A 26897-nucleotide genomic window follows, 5' to 3' on the forward strand; every position below is an offset into this window, starting at 1 on the left:
CACTAGATGTCAGTATTGTAGTTTGGACATGTTCCCCGGGGCTGGTAAAACCTTCTGTTTTTAATCACCCAAGTATTCTTCATTCACACAGACATTTACGCCCTTTCTGCCTCTTTACGTTTAAATAAATTCTTATTAGAAAAAGCACTTGTCAGATAATTGTGTATTTTGTTATTAATACCTATGAAATGCTACTGGCTCTGAGGAATAAAACATGTATAATATTAACATCTTTATTTTTCAGGTAATTACATTCTTCAAACTTTGCTTCTCAGTGTACTTTCTAGGAACAGTGGTCCCAGGAGTTGCTTCTGAGGGAAAAATTGTGTGACTCTGAAATCTGGTGTATAAGTAGACACTTAGTTTCATTGAATTGAATGATGGTGCTAACAGCTTTTGTTTGGCAAAATCTAGATACTTTTAAAAATACTTCGTAAATAATAAAGTTCTTAAATCACCTGTATGTGCACGTCAAAGCCTAGAATCCCGTGTCCTTAGATTTCTTAAATTTACCCAGCGTGCAGCATGTAGAGAAGGCTTCAAATTAAATATGTGGCAAATGAGTCTCTATTTAAAACTTTTTTTCTCTTTATTGAGAAATGTGTAGGGACACCTGGGTGGCTCAGTCAGTTGGGCGTCTGCCTTTGGCTTGGGTCATGGTCCTGGGGTCCTGGGAGCAAGTCCCATGTCGGGCTCCTTGCTAGGCGGGGAGCCTGCTTCTCCCTCCGCTTGCCTCTCCCTCTGCCTGCTGTTCCCCCTACTTGTGCTCTCTCTCTCTCTCTCTCTGACAAATAAATAAATAAAATCTTGAAAAAGAAAAAGAAATGTGCAGCACATTAGGGCAGTGGAATTACTAATAAGTTCCTTTATTATTTCCTTTACTTTCTGATAACACTGGCACACTTTGAAGATACTTTTCCTTAACTGTTTGAGGTTCATTTTTTCTACATCTGTAAAATGTTTTTATATTTTTATTTGCTGTTTTCGAAGGTTATAAATTTTTATCTTAAGTGTATTAAGTATTTATTTTTACATCTTTTGCATTTCATGAATTCCCAACACTTAAGTAAAGGCATCGTGCAAAAGTAATAGCAAAACTGCAGGTGTTATAATGATTAGCTAAGTGGGACCTTTCTGGCAGTTCTCTCTTACTTACTTCATGGCTTACGGTCGAGAGACAAGAGAGGATCACTCAGACGTTAACAGGCCGTTGTACATTCAGCTCCTCTCATTTTGGTCATGGCAATAAGCTGAATTAAGAGGGGAAAGAAGGCTAAGATGTTATCTGAAATCAGAATATGCACATTTTCTTGAAATGACTTAAGGAAGAAAGGGGGTCTTAGAGCTGAGGAGTAGGCACATTATTTCGAAGTAACAACAAAAGACAATCCGACTTCTCAGATAGAAGGAGAAGTTCTGGTTGTGATGCTTGGCTTTGTATGCGCACATGGACCCAGCGCACACTTCCTGAAATGCCATGCTTTGTTCACTCCTCTTCTGCTTATTCAGGAACATTCTGAGTTACCAAGCTATTGGATGATTTTCTCTTTTGAAGTATTTCCTAGTAAGTTCCACTGGCTTCTGAAGAACAGAAAACAGAAGCTGTGCAGAAGGCTGTGGATCACGTAGATGTCTGCAGGCTGTGCTGGCTGCTTGTGCTCTTGTTAGTAAGTTCGGTGAACTTCAGAAGTTGAGAAAGGCCACAAAACATAAACTGTAAAAGCTTCTCAATGAGTTAGTTTTCAAGTAAGGCTACCAACTAGACTCTTACTTCTGCCAAGCCACTGATCCCAGCTCTTTGAACCTTATAAGATGAACTAGCTGGCAAATAACCTGTATATGCTTCTTTCGGAGGTTGTGCAGGATACAATTCCAACAGTACACTTTTGTGTCTACAGCTCAGAACTTGATACTGTCATTTGGTCACCCAGCAGTGCAATTGAGTCTTCAGTATCTTGGGCAGATATTACTTTATGAGATCATTTTTTGGAAATGTTAAACATCTAATTTTATAATGTCATATGCAAATTCTATGAAAGGAGGCTGGTTGTTTTGTTCTGTTTTGTTTTGTTTTGTTTTTTAGACTTTCCTACACACTAATTCAGATTTTTAAATATCTGGGTCAAATCCCCAGAGAGGTTAATCTAACTTCTCTGTACCATGGAAACATTGTTCCATTATCTTGATGGATTAAAGTTTTTTGTTAATCGTTTTAAAAATAATTTTCACTAGTCTCTTTAAGTAGTTCAATGACACAAGTAAGGCCTATGGACTTGAACACACTCTACACTGCTCCCATGTCGGCATCTGCAGTAGGAGACAGTAGAAGGTGGTGTGGGCTTTTGGATTTGTTTCTGCTGCCTGGGTCCTGGGTGCTGAAGCCCAGCGTGGTGGGGCCAGGTCTTTGGGGGTTGATGGCAGTAGGATGGAGGGTCCTTTTGCTCTCTGCTATGACTGCAGCTTTGGGACTTACAAAGCCCTCTCTTGCGCAAATGGAGACAGATGGAGAACTGTTAGCTTTATGATGGGTTCTGGGGATCTGGCGTGGCTTTGACAACCTGTTCCTCCAGTGTTAAAGTTTAATTTGTTTCTACTCTTAGGTTCTGTAGGAAGTTGTGAATCAGAAAAGGATCACTTTTCTACAGATGATGAAGCAGTGGAAGCTGACAATGAAGATGAAGTTGAACCCTGTGGCAATGGAAAAGAACATACAGCCGAAGCTAGTGTTGGAACTAATGTGGGCTGGGCGGATGCCATGGCTAAAATTCTTAACAAGAAAACTCCTAAAAGTAAATCCACTATTCTGGTCAAAAACAGAGAGCTGGAAAAGGAAAAAGAAAAGTTAAAGCAAGAGAGACTAGAGAAGAGAAAACAGGTGTGTCTTACCAGTTGCTTTGTAGATTAGATTGTTTGCCTCGTCTAGTCTAGTTCCTATCTGTACCAACTTGTTCCTGGCAGTGTTGGTCCACTTAACAGTCCAGTTTTTTAACTTTTTTTTTTTTTTTTAAGATTTTATTTGTTTATTTGACAGACAGAGATCACAAGCAGGCAGAGAGGCAGGCAGAGAGAGGAGGAAGCAGGCTCCCCGCTGAGCAGAGAGCCCGATGTGGGGCTCGATCCCAGAATCCTGGGATCATGACCTGAGCTGAAGGCAGAGGCTTTAACCTACTGAGCCACCCAGGCGCCCCTTTAACTTGCTTTTTACATAGGGGTGAATAACCAAGCATTTGTACAGAAACCTAGCCTAAATTACTCCATTGAGCATGTTCATTTTTTAATCATCTAAGCAAAGAAATAGAAATTAAACTCCTGAGAAACTTGACCTTTTAAAGTCAAATAAATTATTCATGTGGCAGTGACTCCTGGGTCTAAATATTTCATTCAGTTTAGCTGTCTGTATGCTAACATTATTAGATTCTGAACCAACAGAATCATGTTAGTTACTTTTTGCTAAAAACCTATTTTGTAATATGAATCTGTGAAGGTGTCCTTGTCAGGGATTGGTTGCAGTTCCGGAAATGGACTGTTTCACTGCTAGATAAACTCAAATTCATTATACCTTTTGTTAAATCACTCATTTAACTAGGATAGTCTGCTGATTCAAGGCCAAAAGTTGGACTTCATTTTGCTGTTGTGTATTATAAAAATAAAGAGAAATAGTAAGGTTTTTAAATCCCTTGTACTCAATGAAGTATTTCTGTGTCTAAAATACTTGGTTAGTGAAATAAATACTATTTTCTAGGAAAATAACTTTATGCAATCATACTGACAATATAAAAGTATTAATTTCCAAGAGGTACTTTATAGGTAAAATGAAAGGAAAATGAAACAAAAGAAAAGTAGATTTAGATTGGCATATATTTCCTTTTAAGGAATATATTTCCTTTTAAGTTCATCATCCCCTTATCTTGTTTGAAGGTGAATTATTTTCTTTGTTCCAAATACTAGTACTCTGCAAAAGCTGTATAAAGATGGAACTTTTTAAGTGTTGCTTTTAGAAACAGAGCATACTGTGCTCTTCAATATTCTTTTTACTTTAAGATAAGTTTTTTCTCTAAATCTTACTGATAGCTTTTCAACTGAAAATTTGAATCATTACTATCTGGCAAAAGCTGAAGGAAGCTTTACAAATATCAGAATCCTTAATTACCTCTAGTCCCAGTGTTCTAGTGAAAGTAAGAACATTTTGAAGTCAAGAACAAATGAGTCTCTAACTCAACTCTAGGCCAGTCCTTTGAGTGCTGGAGTTGATATTGTTCACATAATGGATGAAAACACACGTTGATACAAGAAAAAGGGCACAGTCTCTACAAATGCTCTTATTATGTATTTCTGAGTAGAGTCTGTGCAGATTATCATTGTTTTTTACTGTTAAATATCAGTTTCTGGACTATCTAGTACTTATTTCTAATCATAAGTTTAAAATTATACTTCAAACAGTTAAAAACTATTTTGGGATTGTGCATGCCTTGGATACTACAAATAATTAAGAATTAACTGTTTTAAACTTAAAAGTAAGATTTCTAAATTTCTGCCATAATCTGATAGTGAATTTCATAACAGTTAAAGTAAATTATCTTATTTGGGGAGAAATCTAGTCTTTAGAAAGAAATCAGGCTAATCTATGGTGAGCACAATTTGATTTAACGATGATGAGACATTTTCATTAACACAAAAATAAGAGGTTAGATGGATGCAGAAAAGCAATTGATAAAAGGAGATTTTTTTCCACCACAGATTCTTATTACTGCCTTTGATGCTTACTAACATCCTGGTGATCAGTTCATTACATTCCATATATTTGATTGTAGGTGATATGTTGGCCTGAGACAGCAGTATATACCAATGCAGTATATTGGGGTGTCAAGTCAGGTGCCTCGGACCAGAGCACTACTGGATACAATGCTATTATTTTAAAAGCTGATGCAAATTTTTAATTATTCTGTCTGCTGAGAAAGACAGTTTCTGAGAAAATAAACAGTATTTAAACTTGGGATTATCAAAGACCGTAGTTTGGGGTCTTTCTAATGCTTCCCTCTGATGATCTGGTGGTGGCAGGTCAAGAGTGTGGCTCTCTCACATCCTACCTTGTCCTTCTTGCCTCAGTATACTGGCAGCTGTCCAGGCCCCCGCTGTCAGAGAGCCTGACAGAAACTCACTTTGTGCTTCTCACATGACATGCAGAGTGCTAACCACAGGCCCCCTGAGCTGAACCCCTAAAAGTGTGGGGTTTTTTCCGTTCCTGTGACACACTAAGCCAGAGTGATTTATTACCTTTGTCCTTTCACAGAGTATCATATCAAAGTATGCTGCACTTTCAAAAATGCCTAATATTCTTTCACATAACAATATTTATAACACAGCTTGATAAGAAGCGGGAATGGGAAATGATGTGCAGAGTAAAGCCAGATGTTGTCAAAGACAAAGAAACAGAGAGAAATCTTCAGAGAATTGCAACAAGGTAAGACTGTTCTGCCCTTTAAAAAGTGAGTATACGAAAGCTTTGATGGTGATCCATTTCTGACTCGACCTGATCTTAAGCTCTGCTTCTCAGCCAAGTGATTTATATCAAAACCTGCCTATTTAATCCTGAATTCAACGAAAGATTTTACAGGTCTCATGAGGCAAGCATATAACGTCCTCAGTGTATATTTAGTCTGAACCTAGTGCAAATCATACTGTTTCTGTAGTCAGGAGAACAGTGTAATTAGACATGCATTTCTCTTACGATGGTTATCTGAATTTATGACTATAGGTGATTATTGTTGTTATCTTACATTATACTTAGGGCATCACCAAGTATGTATTACAATAGCTTCATGCTGTCCTTTCACTCTGCATTTTTTTTTTTTTACCATTGGCACCAAACATTGATGTCCTCCGTGTCCAAAGATAAATAGAATCTGGTGGCTGCCAGGTGGCCCTTGTCAACTCACCTGTGGGAATTACAGACTCTGAGACTAGAGGCATGTCCTGTGTGTTGGGAGCTTACAGCAGGAGATTGTCAGGGGCGTTGGGGAAGATTGCACAGAGGAGAGAACATGTGAGCTGCTACTTGAAAAATACAGCAGTTCTACTTAGTGGAACTATTTTTGATTTTCTAGTTACCTATATTATTGGGTCATCTTTTAATCCACGTAGGTGTTCTAGAGTGACATAGATAGAGCCAGACTGCTGGGTTCAAACCCCAGCACTGACTTATTACCTGTGTCCTTGGGCATGCTACCTAATTTTTACTTCATTTTATTTACCTATAAAAGCAGTGGACTATTAATATCTATCCTGCAGGATTTCTCTGAGAATTAAATTAATAACATGCACCTCCCTTTCCTCACTTTGGCCTCAGCCCTGCTCTGAAGGGTATGGAATTTTATCCTCCTTACAAGCTAATAAGCTAGCCTGTTAGTTTCCTTTATACTGCCAGAAGAGAAGAGACTTTTGGGTCAGAGACAAAGGACTTTATTCCTCTTGTCAGAGTAGCCAGAGCATCACATTTCCACTGGTTTCCTTTGTCCCTCATTGGTAACACAGGTGCCCTGTAAGGATGCGTGAGCAGGCAATGGGTTGTGTTACAGAAGAACACTCGACTTGGGAATCCACTGCTTTTATGGTGAATGGTAACAAGCCTGCTCTTGGTCTGGGGGGAGAGGTTACCTCATCTCTCAAGGTTGCACCCTACAAACTCAACTCGCAGAAATGCCCGGTGTAAAAAATAGTCAGGGCCTCACATCCTTAAAAAACGTAGCAGGAACACGCAGGGATACTCCAGGTACATGGCAGAGTGCCTCTCCCGGTGACAGAATTGTGGACCTTGAAAGGATAGTAATGGTTTGAATTGGTGTTGTCCAGTAGAAATATAATGGGAGCCACATACATAATGTAAAACTTTTTTGTAGCCACGTACTATCTAGATAATACGGTAAAAATAAATAAATAAATAAATTGTACCAATGTATTTTATTGAACCCAAAATATTCAAATTATTTTTTATTTTATCATGTAATCCATATAAAAGTTTTTGGTGAGGGGCACCTGGGTGGCTCCGTGGGTTAAGCCTCTGCCTTCGGCTCCGGTCATGATCCCAGGGTTCTGGGATCGAGCCCCGCATCGGGCTCTCTGCTCAGCGGGGAGCCTGCTTCCCCGCCCCCCCCGCCTGCCTCTCTGCCTGCTTGTGATCTCTGTCTGTCAAATGAATAAATAAAATCTTTAAAAAAAAAAGTTTTTGTTGAGATATTAGAAGTCTCTTTTTTCATATTAAGTCTTACAAATTCAGTCCCGCTTTAAACCTGAAGCATAGTGCTGTTTGGACGAGACGGCCGCATTGCATGGCTCAGCAGCTCCATGTGGCTCACGGCTGCTGTGATGGACACTACAGGTCTCAGTCTTCAGAATCCTTCTCGGAATGAACTTAACTATAGAACAAATATTTAAATAAGTATTTCATTTTAAAATAGGACTTTAAAATTAGTTTTATATCAGGGTAAAATTACTTTTGTATCAGGGTGTCTAGGTGGCTCAGTCAGTTAGGTGTCTGCCTCTGGCTTCGGTCGTGATCCCAGGGTCGTGGGACAGAGTCCTGCATTGGGCTCCCTGCTCAGAGGGGAGCCTGCTTCTCCCTCTGTCTGCTGTGTGTGTGCTCTCCCTCTCTCTCAAATAAATTTTTAAAAAATTAGTTTTTTATCATAAGAGTTGCAGATAATATAACTGAATTCTTTTTAAGCTACTTGAGTATTATTTTTTCCATTTATAGAAGAAACTGAAATCTGGAAAATCTTCCGTAGTGTCCGGGTGAGACAGCTAACTGTAGAGGCTGTTCTCTATCCATTATATCGTGATGTAATTATTATGTAATAATATATTTTGAGGGATAGATACTTGCATTAAAAGTAATTGTTAGTTCTAATTGCACAAAAGTTGATTGAGAAAGATGAAAGCTGAAAAGAAAAATCATATCAGTCCATATGTATTTATTCTCTATTCAGAAATTTGTATTCTTTCATTGAAACGTTTGTTCATTTTTTAGATTCGGCTCTTTTCATTTGAGTGCCTATTACATGTTTGCCTCTTTCCTAAGCTGTAAAAGCACATTGTTCTTAACCTCACAGTTTGTATTCTAGTGTAACTGTTACTTAACTATGTTATTCTGGTCATTTTATGTTCTGTAGGGGTGTGGTACAGTTATTTAACGCCGTTCAGAAGCACCAAAAGAACGTTGATGAAAAGGTTAAAGAAGCTGGAAGTTCTATTAGAAAACGTGCTAAGTTGATATCGACTGTTTCCAAGAAGGATTTCATCAGTGTTCTGAGAGGGATGGATGCAAGTACAAGTGAGAAAAGTTCGACTGGAAAGAACTTGAAAGCCAAACAGGTAAAGCATTTATATAGGACTCAGTGCATCAGACTTTTAGTTCTTAAAGTTTTGGGATGAAAAAGCAAACTATAAATTTAAGAGTTAGTATTCTTAAGTTTCATGATAATTTATTCAGTATGGAAGTTGCCATTTAGAGGTGACGTACATACTGCTGCTCTTAGGACTCAGGGACCAGTGGATTCACGTCAGTCTGTGAGAGATACCAGGTCTCTCTTACCTGAAATCCTGCTTTTTGTGCATTTTGGAGAACAGAAACCTGAGTGAGGGGTACAGCTTCACTTTGCAACTTCGCCCACAGAGGTAATTGTGATGGCGTTTAACTTCTAAAATAGGAAGGTTCAGAGCTTTGGGGAACACAGTGGAAGGTAGTCTTTGCACTTAGGCTGTTCGGTGATGTTTGACTAGCTGGAGGACGAAGAGTATAAATCCTGTTCACGATCTTTGGCTTGATAACTTTGCTTCTCCAGTCCTGTTGACCTGCGGACTCCAGTAGGTACCAGGTGAAAGTTCTGAAATCTGCCTTACTCACAAAAGGGCTGTTCTGTTTGGTTTTGTTTTTTAATTAAAGTACTGGTGTGTTTGATGGCTTAATTTCTATTGCCAACAAAAAGTGCATCAATCGGGAGTCTCCGTTGTAAGCGTTTTGTCTTTGCTTTGCCAGTCGAAACTCTGGGAAGAATAGCATATAGGAATGTCATGCTAACCTAGAGCTGAGGTACTTTTCAAGTTCTTTAAGCTGCCGGTTTTGCCTAAATTTGACAAAAGTTTTCTAAGCTATTTAACTTTGTCTCTCTTACATATTAAAGGACCCAAATTGGTTTTATTTATTTATTTATTTATTTATTTATTTATTTATTTATTTTTTTCAAAGATTTTATTTGAGAAAGAGACAGAGATGGCGACAGAGATAGCTAGAGGGAGCACCAGCAAGGAGGAGAGGGAGAAACGGGCTGAGCAGGGAGCCCGATGCGGGGCCAAAGGCAGGTGCTTAGCCTACTGAGCCACCCAGGGACCCCTCCAAATTATTTTTCAATATTTACATAATACTGATGCTCACTGATGCTGCTGTTTTAACATGTCAGAAGTAATTATAAACACATGAATACTGTGTTTGGGGATGATTACTTTTTAGTTAAAAAAAAATCTAACCTGCTGTGTTCTCACGAGGGACATTTTACTCTAAAAGTTAGAGAACGATCCAGCAGCATTGCGTGAGGAGTTAATAGGAAGATGGAGAAAGACAGACTTACTCTTTTTCTTTTTTCTGTTAATTTCAGAACGACTTTAATAGAGGCATTTGTTTTTGCTTTGGTATTATTTTTTTCATGAGTTATACCATTGTTGCCTTTTTTTCTTACCATTTACACTTTTCCTTTGACTTCTTTTTTTTTTTCCTATTTCACTGTCAAACCGAAGAGGGTTTGCTCTAAAAGTAATTTGTTTCTAGAGCTTCTTATCCCAACTAACAATATCTTGGCACATTTCTTTTAAAAATGTTGCTTTCACTTTGGCTTTTCATATTTAAGGAAAAACCACCAGACTTACTTTTTTTTATTGGACTTGGTTTTGCATCTGAATAATATTAAAGTACTATGGTATTTGTGATTGGGTCAGTTACTAATATCAAAAATGCTTGCCTAGTTGTACCTGGTGCTTTCCTTCTATCTTTCAAAATCTTACAGTAGAGATAGATGACTTCAAGTAAATAAGATTAAAAAATTCTAAATTAGTATGTTTAGACTGCACATTATCATTAGGTACAGTAAGAGGTTAGTTAAGTGGGTGCCCTGTTTGCGGGGGGCGGATTTTGATGTAACGGTCATGCTCATTTAGGACATCGATCAGTAAACCTGTGTAGGTTATTTGGAATAGGTGGACTTCAAAGCAGTTGAGAAGGAGGGAAGGGAAAGGTGGGAGTAGTGTGCCAAAACACGATTCAGAAATGAGACGTAGATTAATGAAATGGATAAAGAGGGATATTAATTAAGTAGAAAATAAATTTTTCTTTTTTTCTCATATTTTACCTCTTCCTAGCCCCATTGCTATTGCACCTTTTCCATGCCCCTTCCCTTCTCAGACAATCGAGGAGAAGAGCTTTGGGGAAATTCCTGTTGTCCCTTTCCTGGGGTTAAGGGGTCAGAACACAGCCTTCGTATCTTGTATTCCTAATACTATGAAATCTTTACTATTAGAGTTCATCCACATGTGGACTGTAGATAGCTGTCTATCAGGATAGCCGTCAGGAAATACCTTCCTATGTCTTCAGCTCCTTTACCCTGTTATACCTGTTATTTGTAGTTGTGACATTAATGTCTTATGTTCAAAAACAAAGAAGAGCCAGTACTTTTATATTAAGAAAGCTGGATGGGATTGTAATAATATAAACTAGAGGTTGGATCCATTAAATGAACATACATTAATAGTGCTTTTGGTTGTGTCTGGTTTTTGGTTTTGTTTTTGTTTTTTTATTCCTGGGAACACTCAAAACTTGGGAATTTATTTTTAAGAGCCCCTTTTTAAGAATTTCCATACTCCTGTGGATACAAGAAGTTTTAAGGCATTTTGATAGATGTTTCTTAACTATGTTATGATCCTGGACAAGACACTTTTCTGAGAACCTTTCCCTTTCTTGGCGATAAATGAATTTTATTTTCAAAGCAATAGGAACACAGTTTCAAAAGGGAACCAGTGACTTAAAGAAATTGCCAGTGCTCTTCCCCATCCCTCTTGGCCCCTTGCTTTGCTCCCTTCTAAGGTAACCATTTTCAGTTCTTAGATCTTGGTTGTGGTATTGACCTCTGTATGTTAAATAATATTTAGACTATTTTTTTTTTGTCAATATTAGATACCTTTTATGGAGGACAAAGAATTGTCATTCTTTCCTTTGCTGCCGTACCTCCCATACTGTGTCCTTCTGATGTAGCATATTAACGCTTTCAGCTAGATCAGTATTCAATGTGAACATCATTTACTCCTGAACAAAGTAGGTATGATAATACTTTATTCTTCAACTTAGCTTTCCTATGGTTTTTATTTTCCTAGAGGTAACAGTTGCCTCTTTTTTTTTTTTTTTTTAAACCCTTCTCAGTCCTATTTTCTCCATGTTCGTCTTGCTATAATCTAGACTGGTTGTTCTTTACCCTGGTGTGCGCTTGGAGTTTGCTTTATCACTGCCCAGGGAATTCCGTTTACTTCTTTCCTTTGCAGTAGCCTCTGTTTCTAGGACTGTCTTATTTTCTCTTGGCTTTCACTCTCATTTTGATAAGGTCACATTTACCAGTAGCTTTCTGGAAAAGGGTGTAGGATATCTTCATTTTTAATTGATGTGTTGGCTGAATTATGTGTAGGAGATGGAACAGTGGCCCCTAAAATGATAAGCCTGTGTTCTAATTCCTAGAACCTGTAAAATGTGCCTTATTTAGAGGGGTCTTTGCAGATAAAATTAACTTAAGGATCTTGAGGTGAAGAGAGTATCCCGGATTATCTGGGTGCGTTCTAAGTCCCGTGTTAAGTATCCTTACAGGAGATGTACAGGGGAGATTTGATAGACAGAAGTGGCAGGCAAAGTAACCGCAGAGGCAGAGGTTGGGGTGACGTGGCCCCAAGTCAAACAGTGTCAGTACATAGGTTTATTCAGTGCTGTCTCTTTATATTAATCAGCGTTCCTGCGTTTAAACCTTTTCTGGTTTAATGTCTTCAGAGACTAATCTGCATGTCTATGGTAGGGTCGGTCACCTGCCTCCATAAGTCAGAAAGGGAAATGAAGAGTCTGCTTCTTACACAGACTGTCAGATATCTTGTATTTTTAACACACCCCTCACGTCTGCCTCCCCTCTTGCCTCCAGTTCCTGAGCATGGATCCAGTTTCTCACTTAAAACGTTAGCTTTCCTTCTCTCTAACTGGTTATCACAGCTCTAACCAGTTTTCATTTATTTCCTTGTTCGTTTATAACTTTTTATACTTTTAATTTTAGTGGGCTTTCCATAAGAATTAGAGATAAATGTGTGTCTGCTATTTAATTGGAAGACTTCCTTTTTATTTTAAAAGCAAAAAGGTTAATCTTACTGTAACTTCGTATTGCTTTAATGGAATTATTGGGAGCCTTAAATTAATTATAAAGTATTTCACAAACAATAAATCTTTAAGTATTTGAAGTGGTCATTTTTAATGTTTTGAAGTGGACTATTTAAAAATTACTTGTTTGTAAACATTTTTCTAAAATTTTAGCCTTATAAAGAGGAAAATGTCCACTGACGGCAGATATACGCCCCTCCTGTATTTGTCTGTATTTGTATCTTCTTGGAAACCAGCTTTGCGATCATCTCTATCCTTTAAGGATTTTTAGAAACTTAGATTCATGTTCTGGCATATCTGTGGTTAACATCGTTTCTTAGAAAATGAAGAAAAGACAGTGTATGATCTTTTAAAAATTTGTCTAGTGTGTTGATTTATTTTTAATCTGATAAGCAGAATTACTAAATCATGCCTTTACACATTGCATAGCTGTGATTTCCTAAGTCTGTTTTAAGGGTCATATATATTGTGCCCTACATATCTACATTTGATTTATTTCATTTTACATTTCTATTATTTACTATTTTTGTGAGCTACAACTTCAGCTATTCAAAGTCTGCTTCCTCCATTTAAAAACCATAATCTTCAAAGGCTTTTGGTGCCTGGATTGGAGCAAAGTTTTATATGTTCCAAAGACGGCTTTTCACATCATTAGCTGTTTATCAGATTTTTTTTAATCTGATTCTGCTGATAATCAGATTATCAGATCTCAGATAATCAGATACCAGATTAAATTTTGGATAATATTGTTGCCCTTAGTACTTTTCTTACTTATTTTGTCTTAATTTTATTGTATGCAATCATGATCTCTGGCGTAAAGTAGTTGGGAAAGCCTGCGTTAGAGGCCAAAAAGGTATAATCGCTTTTTAAACATCATTTTTAAGACAAGAGATTTTGAAAAGATGTAAGTATTTTAAAAGATGTCAGGCTGATACATTAAATTACATTTGAATCATTAATTACTACACTTTATTTCTTGGAGCTGAACCCACATAATGCAAAGTAAAAAAAAGCAAAGAATACATGCTGGGCTCATTTCAGAAGAGATAATAGCTAATGTCTGTAAATCAAAAAGCCCTCACTAGAACTTAGGGAAAGTAGTATTTCTAAGTGTTTTTGTCTATTAAAAAATGAGCTGTTTCTTCTGTTACATAAGTAAGGGTTAACTTTTTTTTTTTTTTCTTAATAGCAGTTGCACATCTCTTTCATCATAGGAAATCGGGTCATTTGTACAGTGATGTACATCACTTTAATAAATGTACACATTACACATCTATCATTCACAAATTTAACATTTTTTCTTTTAAATTCCTTATATCGCAAAACTTATGTGCGGAAGTAAGTCACTTATTTGTGAGTTCACTGCCCAATATCTCCTTCTCAGTAATGTCCGTTTTCTCGAGTCACTGACATGCCATATTACAATAAATCTTGTCAAATCAATATTAGGGACTTAGTTAACTTTTTTTTTTTTAAATTTTATGTATATCTTTGTGAAATAGGGCCATAACAAAAAAAACAGTTAGTGGAAGTGAGAAAGCCTAAGAAAAGAGTGATTCTTAACCAAAAAAGTAGAAATTTGGGGTAAAGTACTAAATGTTAAGTTCGGTGGAGGTTTGGTTCTTGGGAATGACTCAGTCCACTAAACATTTCATGTGGAAACTAGAAGAGAAACCACTTGAAAATTGTTTGAGCAAATGTTCCAGGTAGTACAGATGGTATGTTGCTTATGAAAGGAGAAGGTAGTGAAGTTGGAAAAATGATGGGAGGATGTTCATAGAAAATATGACTCTCAACAGGAATGTGCTTGAGGAGAGTATGAGACGCTTAGCTTTAGTTTTAAAGTCATGAAGCAAACATAGTGAAGGTACTAGTTCCTTCGCTGGACTAACCCAGTCTTTGGGTAAAGGTGCTTTGAGTATCTAAAGAAGCGTTTTCATTTTATAATGTGAATTCTGATGATAACAGGAAAGGAAGCACCAGTGAGCGGCATTTCTGTTGAAATATTTACCTTCAAGCTAAAGAATTTCATGAAGAAAGTCATAAATTAGAGCAAGTGTTCAGTGCTGTTGAAACTAGCCTATTTGAAACAGAATCTTTGAAAACATTTAAAAGAAATGAAATAAATGTCAGAGAATGGAGTCCTAGTGAGTGACATTTTCACTAGTGGTAATCCAAGGAAAAGCAACGGGCAATCATTGTGCTACGACAGGGGAACAAAGCCTACCAGCTCTCAATTTTTCACATCCTTTGTAATTTCCTTTCCTGGTTCTTCTTTTGTAGAGGTTGGGATATTGGGTGTTTGCTGATTGGTGGGAGGCTGGGAAAGGGAACCTGAGGAGAAGTAGTAGGTCACATTTTTAAGTCTTCAGTCTTCTGGTAAGGCGTTTGGACATTATTTCTTGGGCATTTGAGAGCCAGTTGTAATTTTTCATCAGGTAAATGACCTGATCAGATTTGGTTATTTTTAAGGAAAAGAATGCTGAAGGATGGAAAGACTATGTCAGAAGACCAACTAGTGGGAGGCTGTTGCCATAAGCAAGAGGGGAAAACCTGATCTAAGATGTGGTAGGGTGGGGATTGTTGGAAAATAATCAGGTCAGAGAGGTAGTTTTAAGGTATAGATTGATTTGATTTGGAACTAACGTAATTCAGAGGGTTCAGGGAGAGGGGGCATTGTGATGACTGTGAGGTTTACAGCTTAGGAGATTCAGAAGTGGTGACAGCTTTCACAAAATTGAACCTTTAAAAGATGGAACATGTTTGGGGGATGAAGGCTTCTTTTATTTTATATCCCAGTATAGTGTACGTACAGTATGATGTCAGCTTCAGGTGTACAGTGTCATGATTCAGCACGTCTCTGCATTACCCGGTGCTCATCACAAGTGCACTGCTGAACCCCCACCCCCTGTTTCACCTCCCTTCCCCCAAGAGAGGAGGACTTTCATGAGATGAAGTTGTAATCAGAAATGAGAATGACAGTAAGGAGTGGGTTAAAAACAGCAGGTGTGGGGCGAGGCACTTGATCAGTGGAGGAGATGCGACACAGAGGGGAGGGCGACCCAGAGGGGAGGGCGACCGGGGGGAAGAGTGTATGTGAGCGCTTGCTGCAGAGACTCAGAAGTCCTGTAGGTCTCTGTGGGGCCCTAAAACAATTTACCTGTTTACCTTGTCAGGGAAGATGCATCATGTATTTTAGAGAGTTTTTCACATAATTAAATGTTTCTAGGTTTAAAAAATTGTCAAAAAAAATTAATTGTCAGTTATTTGGAGAGAATTCTGTAATCCAGAACCTGTAAATTCCACTCCATTCCTAAACCAAATAAATGGAAGGCCCGTACCAGCTACACACCAGCATGTAAGAAGGCACATTGCCGAATTCCGTGATGTTGACCTTGAGTGGTTTTTAAAAAGATTAAATTGTATTTAGGATGCTGTGTTTAAGGAAGCAACAATAATTCATATTTTGTGTAAGAAAGGGTCTCATAAAAAATTTCACTTTTTTATCCCTCAGGAATAGCTCTTTCCTTATCCCGTTCAGAACACGTACAAATCTAGTGATATGTTTTCCCGGTATGTTGAGTGATCAAGATTTTAATAATGTAGAGCCGTTATTTTTTTTCCTTACTTTCCAAAGTCGTGGTTGTTCTTTTGCTCTTTTATTGAAAGTTGACTAAATCCAGTCAAACTTCTTGGAATTTAAGTGTCTATTTCCTTAAAGGTGGGACTGAAGGAAATATGATGCATATGATGCATTTTAAATCTGAATCTCAAAAGAGTATATATTGACTGCTGTTAGGAAGGCTTTGACTGTATGTTATTCAAACTCTTGAATTACAGACTTGCACGGTTTTCATTTATTTGAAATTGCTATGTATCACATTCACCTTTGGTTATAATGAAGCCACAATAATAATTTCGTAGTAAGGGAAAATGTTAGCTAGTTTCTGTTAGAAAGTAATTTTTTTAGTGATTGCTGGACAAATTTCAGTGAAAAATTCCCAGGGGAAAAAGTTGCTGGAGCAGCGGGGGTGGAAATATATATAGATAGATAGATAGATATACACACACACACACACAATTTTTTTTTCCTGATTTTTGTGATAATGAGCACTTGAAATGTCAAACATAGAGGTAAGTTAGGGGCTTTGTTTCTCAAACACAGTAATGGCCATCACAGTTCCTCCATAGCTGCGTATTTAGTGGTGGGAATACTTTTGAAATACCTGGCTTCTTTGGTATGTTAGTAACTAAACCTAGCTTTGCACTGCTCTATCCTGTGAAAACTGTGCGTTCTGTAGGGTTCAGAGACCTACTGAGTTCCTGCTCCCGAAGAATGGAGGGATTCTGCATGCAGCTCCCTAGGTGGTCCCCCCGCCCCCCCCCCACAGTTTTCAGGATTTAGTTTTTAACTGGTGTTGGGGAAATGGAAGGCAGGCAAGGGGGTAGAGAACGATACTGTCCTTAAATTGCCCTGCATTGCACGGCAACAGTGTTTTACTCTCGCATGAAAGCAGCTCTGGCTGGAATGTGTGGAATTCTAACTTTGTAAACAATTCAGCTTAATGTTTGTTTACTGAAAATGCCTAAATAGATTGGAGTTTAGACAAAAGAGAGACTCCAAAGCTTGAAATGAGAATGAGCATGATTGTACACATTGCTGTTGATGGGAACAGCTTAAAGCCCGTTTCTCAACTCCTTTTAAAATAGGCTGTTTAGCTTTAATGTTGCGTGCTTTTGGATTTGGACAGCAGTTGTAATCGAAGCAAACTTATGTTTGGAACGTGGTGCATGTAGCATTTTGACATGGGGGAAATACGGGTATGGGGGACACGGAAGAACTAATCACGGGGCTTCTGTAGCACCTTTAGTTACTGTTGAAATAAAATTTACTGATGGTGCCACATGTCTCCTGGCCCTATTTGAAAAACTGTTCTATTCGAAGTTGCTGGCGTGGTGTGTGTATAGGATTCTCATCAGTGAGGTTCAGGCTTTTTTTTTTTTTCCTTAATAATTGTCCTGTGCAAAGTAAGTCTCACGCTGCGCGCTTACACTTAGATGGCGCGTTTGCAAACATCGAGAGAATATTTTGTTTCTTGCTGAAAATCACAAATAAGAGTTGGTTGGTGGCTTTTGCTTGAGCTGTAGGCAGATGAGAATGTTGATGAGGGATGTGTGAGCTCTTCTACAGTAGCAGAGGCCACGGCCTGGAACCCGATGGCCTGGGTCGAAACGCTTGTCCTGCAATACACTGCGTATGGGTTACGTACCACACGATGCCTCATGTTCCTTAAGTGTTTCAGATAATCATTCTGGTAGCAACAACCGCCTCATAGAGAGAGCTGTAAGACTCAGGGAGTTAGTATACGTAGAGTCCTTAGAATAGCGCTTGGCACAGTGCTATGTAAATGTCTGCAGGTACTTTCATTTTGTGTTCCTTATATTTAGTTCTTAATTTTTTTATTTTTTTTTAAGATTTTATTTATTTATTTGACAGACAGAGATCACAAGTAGGCAGAGACAGGAAGGCAGAGAGAGAGGAGGAATCAGGCTCCCCGCGGAGCAGAGAGCCCGACGTGGGGCTTGATCCCAGGACCCTGGGATCATGACCTGAGCTGAAGGCAGAGGCTTTAACCCACGGAGCCACCCAGGCGCCCCTAGTTCTTATTTTTCTTAACAGATAGTAGTCAAAGATGAAAGTTGGAAACCAATTTGGAAAGAACCTGTTTCTCTTTATGAATTACTAGATAATCCAAAAAATATCCAGTAATTTAATGAAAATTATGTTTAGATTAGGAAAATTCTCATTTTAGGTGCCTCTAGTCTATTGATGCAAATTGTTACATAATAATAAACCTAGGTTTTGGGGACCTGGAGATTGCCCACTTTCTCTTCCCCATTTTAAGCTATACTTACACTCTGTTACTTTAAAGATTTTACTTACGAAGGAGAGCTTGGTTTCTAAATGGTTGCTTTCATACTACAGTATTTGAATGTTCTCATCTTTGTGATTAGTGTGTAGAAACATCATTAGAAGATTCCAGATATCCCTAGTTGGGGATTCTGTGCATATATGTGATGATTCAGGGCATTAGGAAGTGGGAATGGTGGTAGAAGGACTAGGAAGGGGCTTGGTACTGTTTGCTTTGTGCCCGGTACTTTGAGAGGTGTTTTTTATATAGTTACATTTTAAGAAATACTAGAATTCTCTCTTTTTTTTTTTTTTTTTTAAGATTTTATTTATTTGCCAGAGAGAGGAGATACAGTGAGAGAGGGAACACAAGTAGGGGGAATGGGAGAGGGAGAAGCAGACTCCCCATTGAGCAAGGAGCCTGATGTGGGACTTGATCCCAGGACCCTGGGATCATGACCTGAGCCGAAGGCAGATGCTTAACAACTGAGCCACCCAGGCATCCCTAGAATTCTCATTTTAGAGGTAAGAAACTCCAAATCAGAAATATTAAGTGACTTGTCCCAGGTCACTTTGATGGTAGTTGGTGGAATCTGGATTAAAACCCAGTCCACATTGCTCCAAATCAGCCATCCGTGCCTGTTCCTTAAAAAGATCTGAGGTCCTTCGTTAGAAGCAGAACTGAAAACTGGGTCTCCCTTTTCTCACCTAGATGAGCTAGAAGAGTGGGGCTGGCTAATGAGTCGCAGTGTCACCCCCTGAGGCTCGAAGGAGAATGATTAGGGAGAGGACTTGCAGTCTGAGTCTGCCTGGGTCTCACAGCCCCTTCACTAGAGGTGTAGCAGCGCGTGGAGACTTACAGGTTTTAAAATCTCATTCTCAAAACTGTTAAGAAAGATAAACTATTACTGTAGTAAAGCATTTCAGAATCATGAAACAAACTCATTGAACTCATTTAAGGAATTCTTTATAAGTTCACTGTTAGAATTGATTTTCTATTCTTTTATCAGGGACTTAATTAAAATTTATTGGGTATCAGATGCATCCTGTATTTAATCATTGCTTGCCTAATAGAAATTTTAGGATCCTTGTTTTTCCCCGGTTGCTTAATGGGAATTTTCAAACAGGAAGAAAGTATGAAAGACCAGTGTTTCTGTCACCTAGGTTTGATAATTGTTGACCCTTGTCCGTGTGTTTGTTTTATAGAGTTGTCTGCCTATCTTCATCTCCATCTAGTTTTTGTTTGTTTGGGGGTGATTATTTGAAGGTGCTAATACCCATACTGTCCTGGGAATTCTTTTTTTAAAACAGCTTTCTTGAGATAAAATTGACATATCCTATAATTCAGAAGATCATTTATAACTAAAGCAGTTGTCTTGAAGAATGAGTCCAGTTCTGAATCTGTCTGATTGTTACATCATGTCTATGAACTTGCTCCTCTTTGCCCTTTCACTGTAAGTGGACGGTTACGACTAAAGGTTAGGATTTAGGTTAAACTTTTTTGTGGCAGAAACTGTTTCATAGGTGTAATACTTGGATGCTGTGTCCATAGTATGCTCTCACTTCAGGAGACACATTATTAGAATGTCCCATATTAGTGATGAGGGTTTTTCATGTGGTGAAAGTGGTAATAAATGTTTCTTCATTAAAGGTGCATTTTCTCCTCTACACTTAGAAAGTAATTTCTGGGATGAATAATTTGAAAGGAGCAAATAAACTTTTCCCCATCTACATTTTGCCTATTACCATCAATTGATGATCCTTGTCCAAAACAGTTAAATATTATTGAAATTTGCAAACTGGTGCTTTTCTCATTCATTTTCTATTTATTTTTGTAGGGTTAAATTTAAGTTCCAAAATACAGGGTTAATGTAACTTTCCTTTGAATGACCGCTTTTCAGAGTAAGGAGTTGACTTAGCAGTCATTTCCAGTGCTGGCGAGTTAACCTTCCTCCCTCACTCCCACCTTTTTGTTTGTGTCTTTGTTTAATTTCATGGATGTAGGAATGTCTAGTTGTTTGGTATTTTAGAATCATTATGCCTTTTTTTTTTATATTTTATTTATTTATTTATCAGAGAGAGAGAGAGAGAGCACAAGCAGGCAGAGTAGCAGGCAGAGGCAGAGAGAGAAGCAGCCTCCTTGCTGAGCAAGGAGCCTGATGTGGGACTTGATCCCAGGATCCTGGGATCATGATTTGAGCTGAAGGTAGCAGCTTAACCAACTGATCCACCCAGGCATCCCTTGTTAGGCTTTTTTTTTTTTAATGCTTAAGTTCGCAAATGTGAGGACAGGAACCAATGCAGACTGGTTTCTTGTGCCCTTTTGACATGACCTCATTTTCCTTTGAGTACTTTCTTGCTTTCTGGGACACAAGCTCTCAGGCTTAACCTTGTATTTTCTGTGGCCCAGAGCTGGATTCACCCTTTTTCCAGGGATCTCTAGTGAGGACAGTCTATTTATTTTTAAATCTTTTTGTTGATTTTCGTAGGTAGATTGATAGCATGCATATTTTTACTAGATAGAAGTTTTGTTTATGTAACATTTCATAGTTTCACAGAGAACTTTTACATATGTTTTCTCACTTAAGCTTTTTAACAAATTTATGATACTAAAAATTAGTGTCTGTTTTCTACATGAATTCACAGCTCTAGTAAGTTGTTTATAAGTCTGAATTCTCATCTATATACTATATAACGGGGTTGATAAAAGAAGAACGATATGCTTTAAGCGTCTGACTGGCAGAGTGTATTCTCAATGTTTCAAGTTCCTAATTGAGTCTAAAAATAATAGAGCACTTTTGTCAAAAGGCTTCTTGAGGTGTTATATTTGTCTTTTGGGCAGTTCAGTCAACTTTAACTTATTAAGAGTTCTTAAGAGATTATAAACAATGAGGAACATCTGGGTTGCTTAAGTGTTTCCTCAAACTTAACTCTGTCTATTTAAATATATAGAGAGCAAGTTAGAATGGAAGCCGCCAGAGAGAACCGCGTTGAGCAATCGCATGTATTGAGTACATGGTAAAATCCAGGGCAGCGTTGAAATTAAAATAAAAATATAGTGCAGCAGATGGGGAAAAAAACACCAAAGAGTTTTAGGAGTATTAGGCCTGAATTCTCAGAAAGCTACATAGAATTAGGTTTTCTTAGAGAACTGTCTATGTTTAACATGTGCTTGGACTACATCTAAAGGTGACATAATTTTAGCATCTTGGTCTTTTTTCCTTGGATAGCCTACTGAATACTTTTCTTGCTTGTTTGGATCTTACAGGTTACCCATTTAAGTTTGTAAACTGTACAAGAATCTGGAAACTATACAATAGTTAACAAAAACAAAGCCCAAATGGGCTTATTGCCTGGAATGCCGTCCTAGTAAAACAGTTACAACGAACTAAAACAAGTGTGTGAAGAAATGAAGAAGGCACAGATTGATCAAAACAATTAGGAATTGCTTATTAAGAATTCTTTGGGAATCAGGGCATCTGGGTGGCTCGGTTGGTTAAGCGACTGCCTTCGGCTCAGGTTATGATCCCAGGGTCCTGGGATCGAGTCCTGCATCGGGCTCCTTGCTCAATGGGGAGCCTGCTTCTCCCTCTCCCTCTGCTGTTCTGCCTGCTTGTGCTCTCTTGCTCTGTCAAATAAATAAAATATTAAAAACCATTTTAATATTTTATTTAAATATTTTATTTATTTTATTCCCTGATTTGAGAATGAGGAGAGTTGAGTGTGTACTGATTACAGGATCTTCCATATAACCTTGAATCTGTACGTTCTCACTAGAACTCTTGTACATTCCAGTTTGAAAATTTCAACACTTTCTGATTAAATTTTCAATCCTTGGGGTGCCTGGGTGGCTCATTTGGTTAAGCATCTAACTTCGGCTCAGGGATCCAGTCCTGCATCGGGCTCCCTGCTAAGAGAGGAGACTGCCTCTCCCTCTGCCCTTCTACCCCCTGCTTGTGCTCTCTCTTTCTCACTCTCAAAGGAAGAAATACAATCTTTAAAAAAGAAATAAAAATAAAAACTCTGACAGAGTTATAGAAAAGTGAAGGGAGGCACCTTCTCCCCCTCACCCCACCCTGTGTGTTATCGTCTCTGCTTTCTCTTTCAGATAAATAAATAAATAACCTTAATGGTGCGTGGGATGCTTTAATGTCGGGCGTTATTGAGAAAGCCATAGATGTTCTTATTCAGATTCTAAAAATACGGGGCAGTGTTTCATTTCTGTTGATTTCTACCGGAATGAATCTTTTTATAAAGGGATTTCCCATACATCCTTCATTTCCCAGCCAGAACTTTCACGGGCTTTCATCAGCTGGACGGGCGATTACTAACTACAACTATAAATAGCTTTACAAAAAATTTGCAACAATAAAGGTATTAAGGTGAATTTAGCTCATGTGTTAAGAACCTTTTTTAATTCAGGTGAAACTAAATTAAAATGGAAACTGAACATTCTCAGGGAAAGCAGTGAAATCACAATTCTTGCTCATTGCTAAATATAGATGTGATTATACTGTTTATTGTTTTAGGATTTGACTTTAATTTTCCCCTTCAGAATTGAAATGAGGTTAAACTCTTAATTATTTGGTATTAGACTAATGAATAATTCCAAACCTCTGTTTTCAGTTTTCTTTTCAGTAGCTGCCAGCGTATGTTTGAACCTTGAAATGGAAGCTGATTAACATTTTTAAGGGTTGTCTTCATCTTCAAAATTGACACAGACTGCTTCTGTATGATCTTGATTAAATATTTGTATAAAAGCAGGCCGGTGAGGGTAGGGACTATTTTGTTTCCTTGTATCATGTGGTTTTCATTAAACTTTTGCATTTCGTCAGTGTTACTTGTCGGTTGATGTAGGCCCAGAGAGCTGCCGTGCAGGTTGCTGGAGGTCACTGAGTTCGTACTGCTTTGCAGCGGCACTGATGGGCTGTACAACCTGCTCGGTTTTGATTGTGCTGAACCTTCCTGCCACTTCCGCCTGATGAGAGCACCTGTCTGTGCCTATCCTGGGTAGTGTGGTTACCTGTATTTTACAGTATATCTGTACCAAGGTTAAGGGAAGGATCTTTCATTTTTTGAAGACCTGGACCTCTGAGCTTTCTGATTTTCAGTGTTGTAATCAATAGTCAACTGTGATTCAGATCCAGAACTCTGTTGGTTTTCATTCCTTTTATAAAAGTAATGCATCAAATTACCACTACCTCCATTTTACAAACAAACCAAAAAAACCTAATTCTCATGATGTCTTAACATGTAACGAAATCTGTTTAGGAATCACCGTAGGCAAGTGTTTCCAGTGAATGACACATTTGGAATTTCCCTCAGCCGCCTTCTTTTCTTATTAATCTCTGATCGACCTTTTCTTTGTGGATGGTCCAAGTATTCAGAAAATTTTTATACCTAATGATAAATCATCTTTATGGAAAAGATACAGTAAATTGATATTATGTAAATCTGTTGTGCAATATAATTTTCCCAAGATCTGACTTTATTTATTTTTAAAGGTTTTGTTTATTTATTTGGGAGAGTGAGAGAAAGCAGGAGCAGAGGGACAGGATGAAGCAGATGAGCAGGGAGCCTGATTTGGGAGCCCGGGACCCTAGATTCCTGACCTGACCTGAAGGCAGATGCTTAACCAACGGAGCCATCCACGTGCCCCCCACAAGTTCTGACTTTTATAGAAATTGTGTTAAACATATTCAGTCATTTTCAGTGTATTTTAGTACTCATTGTACTGTATAATTTATAGGTTATAACAGGCGATTTAGTAATAATAGTGTTCTTAGTAAGTTTTAGAGCAGTATAGTATTACGGAAAGAACTTGGACTTTGGAATCATGGATATGCACTTGAGCGTTGACTCAGCCATTTATTAACTGAACTTGATTGAGTTCAAGTTCCTTCACTTCTTTGAGCCTTCGTTTCCTTCTATAAGATGAGGAAGACAGCTGCTTTCCGGCTAGGAATTTTAAGAGAATTAGAAATAAGGCAGTATTATGTAAACTGGCACATAATAACTTCATAGCATAATTCATGTTTTTAACATCTTTTTCATTTCAATAAGTTGGAAAGGGAAACAGAATCATAGTAAAACTGAAAGAGTGTCTTGGGGGAAGATTTTTTGGGAAGATCTTAGAGGAGGCTTGCAAAACTTAGAATTTGTGGAAATAATCAAGGAATAGTTTGTTTTCTCATTACTTGGTCCTGTTTTTCCCCATTTAAATTAATTTTTACTTATCTGTGTGGTTTAAGAGGTCGCATTTTGCCAAAAGGATTATTATAAATAGTTTTCTGCCCTATTCTGCCTATTCTCTGTGGCTCCTACCCCAGGACAACCACTTTTTACTCCTTTAGCTCGTTACATTGGCATTTATGCCTCTCTGTATTCTTAACTTGTTTCCTTTCTATTTGTTTTTCCTTAAGTTAATAATCGCCTTGATTTTCATATGTAACTTCCTTAGTTTATTTAGTTTTTCAAAATCAAATTACCTCGGGTAATGTATTTTTGAGCTGTTCTCTCCTAGACTAACCCATTCTCCTTTTTCTGGGCTGCTTGCCCGTCACAGTTGTCATCCTGGGACTTAGATTTTTTGTGATCCTTGGAATTTCTTCTGGATTGGATTTCATATTTACTGGATCACATTTCTTCTTTCTTGGTTTACTCCCACTGTTTTGATGAAGCATATCTTCAGTGTTTTTGTCAGGTTAAGGTATCATGCCATGTTCTGAGATGTCTGTGTGCCCGATGCTCAGTTACCATTCTCGAGTCTCCATTTACTGTCACTCTGGAACTTCCCTTCTCTTTCTTCTGTTGGACTGCCTACTTCTTCTATGCTGTGTCTTTGTCTTCTTGGTTTACTCTTCCGTTTTTGTGGAGGACGTTCTCAGTAGTTCCCTGAGATAGGCTTAATTAGAAGTAAACTTTTGGGTACCTTACAAGTCTGAAAGTACCTCTGTTCTTTCCTCATACTTGAATAACAGTGTATCTGAGTATTGCATTTTAAGTTGGGAATTATTTCTTCAGCATTTTGAAAGAATGTATCTCGTGCTTTCTTGCTTATAGGGTTGCTTATAGGAAAATCTGTATCTGTTTTAATTCCTGATCATCTCTAAGTATGTGACTTGTTTATTCTCTTTCGGAAAGCTTGCAGGATATTTTTTCAGTACCTATTATTCTGAAATTGTACATGATGTCCTTGATGTGGCTTGGTTTTTCTTTTGTGTTTTGTTTTCTTTTGTTTCTTTTGTGTTTTCAGAGGGCTCTTTTTATTCTGGAAGTGTGTGTCCTTTACTTTTGGGAAATTTTCTTGAAGTATTTCATTGGTTTCCTCCCCTGCATTTTTGTGTTCTCTTTGTATACTTGTTATTTGTATGTTGAACCTCCTGGACTGGTCCTCCCGTTATCTGACTTCTGTTTTCCATCACTTGTTTCTTTTTACTCTATTTTCTGGCTGATTTCCACAGCTTTAGCTTCTCACCCTTGTATTGATGTTTTGTTTCTGCCATCATGTTTTTAATTTCAAGCTCCTTGTTATTCTCTTAATGTTTCTTTTTAAATAGCAACCACTTGTGTGGATGCACTATCATCTCCTAACTCTTTGAATATATTAATGGTATTTTCCCCGAAATTTTCTTCTCTTTGAACACTTCTGTTTTCCTACAAGCTGCTTTCTAAATGTTTGTGTTTGTTATCCTCTCTTTCCTTTCTGATAGTCCTTAGTCGTCTGTTCATAATTTAGAACAAATAATTCCAAAGAGGCAGTGAAGTGAGCGTGCGGGTGTTGCGCGTGTGACAGGAGCCGTCGTGTGGTGTTCTCTCTGTGGGCTCTTTATTAGCGACTGGCCAGATTTTCTCTAGGCTGTTCCTGATTTCCTGCCTGAAGGGAAAGATCTGCCTCCCAGTGTTCTTGGGAGCCCAAAGTGAGAAGAGGTTTGAGACTCATTATCGGGAAGCAGGGGGATAACTTAGTTCCCTGTTTCTGGTACTGCACCTGTGCCTTCATCCGTGCGTAGCCCGTTACCTCTCCGGAGGGTAAAGCTTCAGTCTTCCACCCAGCTAGTGTGGAATGGGGAAAGGGACCCAGAGATCTGATTGCTTCTCAACATAAGGTTCTCCCAGTTGTCTTTATTTTGATCCTTCCGTTCCTATCCTCAATTCCCGAAGTACCCAGCGAATGCTAGTTCCCGGGGCGTTGGTTGGTTGGTTGATTGGTTTCTTGAAGATCCGGCTGTGTAAATTGGGTTTGTCACGTCTTGAGAGTTGCAGTCTTAGGAGCGCGCTTTCTTGGCTTTGACGAGACAGTCTTCTGGCCCATCTCGCTTCCACGCTGTTACTGTTGTATCTCTAGATCTTTTCCTTGTGAATTATGTCTTTAAAATAACAAGGCACTTTTCTGTTGTTTTAGTGAGTTTTGCAGTTGAGCAGGACTAGTTGTGTATGTTCAAGCTGCCACCTTACGTGGACTTCCCCCCACCCCCGCCTTTTTTCTTGGCTGTGTATTACTTTAGCAAGTGTAGGCATAGAAAGTAAAGGGTCATCCTG

The 26897-nt window shown here is 38.3% G+C and overlaps 1 protein-coding gene across 1 annotated transcript in view; it reads left to right on the forward strand.

Moving 5' to 3' along the window:
• LOC111151045 (ribosomal RNA processing 15 homolog) overlaps positions 1–26897 on the forward strand; it is a 40032-nt gene that overhangs the window by 9022 nt on the left and 4113 nt on the right. Inside the window, exons 2-4 of the mRNA XM_022508767.1 lie at positions 2601–2875; positions 5364–5461; positions 8166–8367. Of these exons, the coding sequence (XP_022364475.1) occupies positions 2601–2875; positions 5364–5461; positions 8166–8367 (575 nt within the window). The remainder of the gene's footprint in view (positions 1–2600; positions 2876–5363; positions 5462–8165; positions 8368–26897) is intronic.

The sequence above is a fragment of the Enhydra lutris genome, unplaced genomic scaffold (genome assembly GCF_002288905.1).
Source record: "Enhydra lutris kenyoni isolate GAN:26980312 unplaced genomic scaffold, ASM228890v2 scaffoldscaffold25, whole genome shotgun sequence".
Taxonomy (NCBI): Eukaryota; Metazoa; Chordata; class Mammalia; order Carnivora; family Mustelidae; genus Enhydra; species Enhydra lutris.